The sequence below is a fragment of the Conger conger genome, chromosome 19 (genome assembly GCF_963514075.1).
Source record: "Conger conger chromosome 19, fConCon1.1, whole genome shotgun sequence".
Classification (NCBI taxonomy): Eukaryota; Metazoa; Chordata; class Actinopteri; order Anguilliformes; family Congridae; genus Conger; species Conger conger.
In genome coordinates this window covers 22,307,965-22,315,464 of record NC_083778.1, presented here as the reverse complement: position 1 = coordinate 22,315,464, position 7,500 = coordinate 22,307,965, and the positions used below count along the sequence as shown (strand labels likewise).

The following is a 7,500-nucleotide window of genomic DNA, read 5'->3' as shown; positions in this document are numbered from 1 at the left end:
ACACGGGGGCCACACACGGGGGCCACACACGGGGGCCACACACGGGGGCCACACACAAGTTTGAGAAGCTGGGCCGCGCGTACACCCCACGAGCTCTACAGGAGGCCCATCCCTGTCTCAGGATACAAGCCACACATCCTCTGACAAGATTGTCCATCACTAAGCTCCCACAATCTGCTGCCTGTAGGCGCGTCTTCCATTTCTGTCCGTGTTCTTATATTAATATCGAGTGTATCAGAAAAATCACAGCAGCAATAATTAACGAGTCCTCCTGGACAAAATTACTTGAATGGAGAAATAAAATGAATGGAGGCGACATCATCGCCTGAGAAATTCGCTTCTCGTCAGAGGATGTGTGGCTTCATCCTTACACACTACATTCAGGCACTGTCAGAGGATGTGAGGCTTCATCTTTACACACTACATTCAGGCACTGTCAGAGGATGTGTGGCTTCATCCTTCCACACTACATTCAGGCACTGTCAGAGGATGTGAGGTTTCATCCTTACACACTACATTCAGGCACTGTCAGAGGATGTGAGGTTTCATCCTTACACACTACATTCAGGCACTGTCAGAGGATGTGAGGTTTCATCCTTACACACTACATTCAGGCACTGTCAGAGGATGTGAGGCTTCATCCTTACACACTAGATTCAGGCACTGTCAGAGGATGTGAGGCTTCATCCTTACACACTACATTCAGGCACTGTCAGAGGATGTGAGGTTTCATCCTTACACACTACATTCAGGCACTGTCAGAGGATGTGAGGCTTCATCCTTACACACTAGATTCAGGCACTGTCAGAGGATGTGAGGCTTCATCCTTACACACTACATTCAGGCACTGTCAGAGGATGTGTGGCTTCATCCTTACACACTAGATTCAGGCACTGTCAGAGGATGTGACCCTCTGGATCTGCCTACAGGTGGTGAATCAGGGCAACTGCAGGAAACTAGAGTTAACTTGAACAAGTGGCAAAGCATTCTAAGGCACGACTGTTCAACAACAACATTAAAATAATAATTATGTGACTACCCAAATTAAATATTTGCAAAAAATCTAAATATGCTATAATTCTCACAGCATTCATCTGATCTTGCAGTTTTAAGATCAGAAGTATAAGCTGCAAATGTAATATCATTACAAATGTTCAACTATATAATTGAAATGCATCATTTGGGGCCATTTAACAGTTTTGCCATTTAAAATGCTTTAAATTGGGATTACAAGTATATTTCACAATGCAATCTTTTGGATTAAATATAACACAGACGTAACATTGGAAATATTGTATTTTGTTGACTCAAATGCAATTTTATATAGAACAACACAAGTAATTATTCTGGATGAGGTCCATAAAGGCAGTGTTGGAAGAAGCCACACAGTGCCTGGAGGCAAACGGCAGTAAACTGCAAGAAGCAATAATGAAAAGCATAATCTCAGGAACTTCTAAATTTTCAGGCTAAAATAGTTTTGACTGTATTGGTTTGATTTTTGTATACATCACTGGTCCTGGAGAACTCAGTGCTTCACTTAATTGCACAGTGAAAGCAGCTGATTACAGTTAACTCACTTCACCTGGTGTGTTGAGTCTGAACTGGCCCCTGACTTTAAGGTGAACTGTCGACTGTCTTCATTTGAACACAACATGCTCAGTCAGTTTAAACTTTGAACACATGCTTCTCGAGTACGAGGTTGTAAGGCTTGATACCAACGCCAAACTCATACACCATTAAATAACCTTTTCTAAAGAATAATAATAAATAAAAAACACACGTTGGCTAGTTTACACATTCATAAACGCATTCATAAAGGTGAATGTGAACTTTCATACAGGCACTGCAAACAAGTAATATTATAATTAAGGCATTATCTTACATGGCTGTGTGGTGCCTGCTATTAATATTGAAGTATTTACATACTGGCAAATTGATTTAAAGGACAATGCAGTAACGTGGTATCAATACGGAGTGTGACCAGCTGGCGCAAGTAAAGAGCCACAAGACTAACGTAGCCACAGAAATCTGAACGTTGACGTTACCTTGCTAACGTTAGCTAGCTAAAAAGTCAAGTTTTAAAGTTATTTAAAATATTTAGGGAGCTAGATTAAGTTAGCACGCCTAAATACAACAACATACAGCCCATAGCTACCTTGCTCGCCAACATCAAGTCTGCCGCTAGTGTAGTGCTAGCTAGTTACCGAACGATACAAATTCAAGTTCAACCGACAGGTAGCTAGCTATTGACATGCACTGTTTACTAGCCTTTCAACTTGATTATAGATTGCCAACTGGAAAAATACATCATTAACAACTAGCTAACTGTTTAACTGCCTAACATCACAGAACAGCTCCCATTTGACCACTTCAATACAAGTTTCGTGTCTTTTTTAATGGAAGCACCGTAAGTTACAGTAATGTTAGCCGGCTAACTGCAGTGCTACCGATGACTGGCCATGACTGTGACTTTAGGAAATGCCTGTTTATGTTTATCCTGCTGTCATTCGTAAAACAGTTGTACGCATATACATCTTAACTAATGTCGGACGTACTATTTACAAACGGGAGTAAGTTAGTTTTACAATGTTACAAATGTTGTGTTTTAACGTCAAAACAGAGGCAGCTAAACGGAGGAATGAGGCCTACTTATTCAGGCTTCCAGTGTTAGCCTGCTAACTGGCTACATAGTTAATCACCCTCAATAGCGAAATCTCTCAACAATATAGGTCGAATAAACAACAACATTTACGACAGCAGGGGCCTACTGAGGAATGCACGTATTTTCCAAACCTCGTTTACCTGAAATCCTTGTCGCTGGATGTCATTTTCTCCAACAGATTAGAGATGTGGTAGGAGGCGCTCGCCATGTTTGCAGTCTGGTGTAACACAGCGAAGCTTGCAGTACAAGTCAGTATTTGCGGGACAGTATTCTTTGCACCCCACTCTCTCGCTCTGGGTTAAGTGTGTCTTCAGTTTCCGCAGCCAGTTTTATTCTTCGGGGGGGAGAAACGCAGTTCAGGAGCTGAATGGCGGAGAGTTGAGTGTCATCACTCGGAGCCGAGCCGTGTTTGAATGGAGATCTGGGCGGTCTGCAGAGGGGCGAACAGGCATTAATGTGGACCTGCGCTGCGCTTCCGGGCGGGGGCAGAGTGAGAGGCGGGCCTACACCTATACAAAACAATGCGATTCTGCTACTGGATTCTGGTGTTGTCAATCACAAATGGGTGAACACTCACTTCCTGTTCTGTTGAATTTGATAATCACTGAATGACAGTCCCATTATTTGATACTACGAATAAACGAATATACGACTCAAGACGTCTGCAAAAAGCGATTTATTTCAGTAAAGGTGTAAAAAAAAAAAAAAAAAAGTGCATGAGGAAATTAAAATACCACAATTGTTCTCAAACTAGCTAACAACAGCTGGTGCTTTGCATACTCTTCGTATGTTCAGAAAAAAAAAACAGACTGGTGGTCAAAGTTAAGTAAACAAAGATTTGAGCCTTAAATACAGGAAAAAAGCAACCTTTCAATGTTTACTTAACAATGTCAAATGCCCATGTTTCCATCTCCTTTTGAAAGTAATAGCAATTTCACTATCTCAGTTTAAAAAAAAAAAGTTCAAATGAAACCGTTTTAAGGACAACTCATCTGATCAAATCACATTTAGCAAGTGCTTTGCGGTCCATAGGATGTCATCTTTGCGCCACTAGATGTCAAACCATGCACTGGCAGCTCTGGCATGGGGTTTGGTCACTGCAAACAGAAGTCGGTGCAGTTCCTGGTTCTTAACTAGCTTGCATTTGCTTGTCTGAAATGCTTTGCACTTAAAACAGTTTTCACACAGATCAGAGTCTTGGAGCATGTACTTCTGCCCACTGAAGCCGTCTGCATGGAAAGCCAAGGGGAATAGATTATACACTGAGACACCATTAGACACTGTTGCTCATGGAAACAGCAAATTGAGCGCTGGCCAATGGAGCCTCCCCTAAAATGTGCCCCAACAGTCACCCCTCTTTCAAAGTCACAGAGGTCTCGGTCAGCCACGGTATCCATAATTATACGCCTTTTCTGCCTTTTATAGATGACCCATTTATGTATCCCACTGTCTTTACATAATAGCATTACTCTTTAATGTTATTAATATTCCAAATATACTTATTTAAGATAAGTCTGAGATCTAATTCAAAGCAATGGAAATTAATTGGGGAGTGGGGATTGAGATTGAGTCAGGAAACGTGTCCAGCTTTAATGGGAGATCAGGTTCTCTTAAAATCCATGGCTAATCCACGAATGTGATGAATGTTCTGGAACAGAGTGATAAGCACTATCTACATGACTCACTGAGCATTGTTCATTCTGCTTCTGAATTACTGATGGGACCAACACATGTGCCAATTAGTGATGGCTACCGGTTCCATTTGCTATTTATACAACAAGGATAAGATTCTTAAAATGCCCTCATTCTGAACAGCGCCAGTGTTTATTAATTGCCATAGTGATTACACGCCCTGGAGCTTATGAAATCCAATTTTAGTTCTCTTTGCCATCGCCTTTTAAGAACAGAATTTCAGAAAAATGTCAGTTCTTGAACAACTTTCTAAAAACGAGAGTAGCCATGTTGAACAATAAAACTTAAATCAATTAAATTATAACACAAAAATGCCCCTGACAGCAATTACGACCTGATGTGAAACTACCAGTACACACAGACCACGGTCAAAATGATCCCCGAAGACGAATACAGTGAAATGGCGAAATCAGTGCTTATTGTCATATATTTCAGTTGTACAGTTTAAGTTGTTTTTATCTGAGTGGTATTGTTGGAAAACGGGTTAATAGACTTAATTTGCTTGGCCTGTTGTAACTAGTCTCTGCTCACAGATGTTCTGCTTCTTCTACAAGCACAATGTTGAGATCCAATACTGCATGGTTTTATTCACTACACTGTACTGGGGAGGTCATTTAAAGCAAATGAAGAAGTCAAGAACGCAGTTATATTTCTTTTTAAAGTAGATAGTTGCACAAATATGCTATAGCCCATACAGGTGCTAAAGTCCTACTATGCAAAACAACAAAATGCAAGCTGAAATACAGTAGATATTGCAGACTTATCAAAGTCATGTGCTTTCATATCCATCCATCCATTATCTTAACCCGCTTATCCTGAACAGGGTCGCAGGGGGGCTGGAGCCTATCCCAGCATACATTGGGCGAAAGGCAGGAATACACCCTGGACAGGTCGCCAGTCCATCACAGGGCACACACACACCATTCACTCACACACTCATACCTATGGGCAGAGGTGTCCAATCTTATCCTAAAAGGGCCGGCGTGGGTGCAGGTTTTTGTTTTAACCCAATGAACTAATCTTGGTCTTTAATCAAGACCTTGATGAATAGAATCAGCTGTCTTAGTCCTGTGCTAAAACAACAACCTGCACACACACCGGCCCTTCCTGGATAAGATTGGACACCCCTGCCTATGGGCAATTTAGACTCTCCAATCAGCCTAACCTGCATGTCTTTGGACTGCGGGAGGAACCCGGAGGAAACCCACGCAGACACGGGGAGAACATGCAAACTCCACACAGAGAGGCCCCGGCCGACGGGGATTCGAACCCAGGACCTCCTTGCTGTGAGGCGGCAGTGCTACCCACTGCACCATCCGTGCCACCTATGTGCTTTCGTATGCTGGAGGAAATTCCCTTTCAGCGCTGTGACTCCACCTCGTGCCATGCGGAGGGGACTGAGGCGGCCATGTTTACCTCAGACTCGTGCCATGCTGAGGGGACTGAGGCAGCCATGTTTACCTCAGACTCATGCCATGCTGAGGGGACTGAGGCGGCCATGTTTACCTCAGACTCGTGCCATGCTGAGGGGACTGAGGCGGCCATGTTTACCTCAGACTCGTGCCATGCTGAGGGGACTGAGGCGGCCATGTTTACCTCAGACTCGTGCCATGCTGAGGGGACTGAGGCGGCCATGTTTACCTCAGACTCGTGCCATGCTGAGGGGACTGAGGCGGCCATGTTTACCTCAGACTCGTGCCATGCGGAGGGGACTGAGGCGGCCATGTTTACCTCAGACTCGTGCCATGCTGAGGGGACTGAGGCGGCCATGTTTACCTCAGACTCGTGCCATGCTGAGGGGACTGAGGCAGCCATGTTTACCTCAGACTCGTGCCATGCGGAGGGGACTGAGGCGGCCATGTTTACCTCAGACTCGTGCCATGCTGAGGGGACTGAGGCGGCCATGTTTACCTCAGACTCGTGCCATGCTGAGGGGACTGAGGCGGCCATGTTCACCTCAGACTCGTGCCATGCTGAGGGGACTGAGGCGGCCATGTTTACCTCAGACTCGTGCCATGCTGAGGGGACTGAGGCGGCCATGTTTACCTCAGACTCGTGCCATGCTGAGGGGACTGAGGCGGCCATGTTTACCTCAGACTCGTGCCATGCGGAGGGGACTGAGGCAGCCATGTTTACCTCAGACTCGTGCCATGCTGAGGGGACTGAGGCGGCCATGTTTACCTCAGACTCGTGCCATGCTGAGGGGACTGAGGCGGCCATGTTTACCTCAGACTCGTGCCATGCGGAGGGGACTGAGGCAGCCATGTTTACCTCAGACTCGTGCCATGCGGAGGGGACTGAGGCAGCCATGTTTACCTCAGACTCGTGCCATGCTGAGGGGACTGAGGCGGCCATGTTTACCTCTGACTCACGGGGTCTGGAGTGATCATGGCTGGGCTCACACTTCATCTGTCTTTCAGGAGATGAGCTCTTTACCAGCTGTGGCCATTAAAGATCCCATGACACACACGCGTGCATGTGCAGATAAGCACAGAGACACACACACACACACACACACACACACACACACACACACACACACACACACACGCACAGATAAACACACAGACACACACACTGACAGACATGCACACACACACGCATCACAATGAGTAGGAAGTTGACCAAATCCCAAACATGGCTTCCTCACTCTGGCTATCCAACCAGCCCCCAGTGTATATGAATAAATCGGTGCATAACTCTACACCACAGCTGATTATTATTTACGCCATACTTACACAAATAAACCAAGCTGTACTGAGCGCCTGATGTTGTGCTGGGTTTGGTTTCCTTCAGAGATGCGAGTATTACGTGCCCTACGACATGTCTCAGCCAATCAGCGGAGACACGCAGTTGTCAGCTGACCCCCAGGTGTGTCTCTGTGCTGCAGTGCCGTTCTCTGCTCCTAGATGTCAGGAGAGAGGCGTTCCTGACCTTCCAGGGCTCAGGAGCAGCGCTGTGTCCAGTGGAGCGGATCCGGCCTCCACAGACACGTTGACCGTGGAGCGCGGCGATAAAATAAACACAATCTTCCCTGCCCTGTGTTACCCGCCCCGCCCTCTCTGAGCCAGGCTGTGTTACCCACCCCGCCCTGCCCTGCCCCGCCCTCTCTGAGCCAGGCTGTGTTACCCACCCCGCCCCGCCCT

The 7,500-nt window shown here is 45.8% G+C and overlaps 1 protein-coding gene across 1 annotated transcript in view; it reads right to left on the bottom strand.

Moving 5' to 3' along the window:
- Positions 1 to 7,500, bottom strand: part of cand1 (cullin-associated and neddylation-dissociated 1) — a 39,180-nt gene that overhangs the window by 18,946 nt on the left and 12,734 nt on the right. The window contains exon 3 of the mRNA XM_061228974.1: positions 2,803 to 3,092. Within this exon, the coding sequence (XP_061084958.1) occupies positions 2,803 to 2,870 (68 nt within the window). The 5' untranslated portion in view covers positions 2,871 to 3,092. The remainder of the gene's footprint in view (positions 1 to 2,802; positions 3,093 to 7,500) is intronic.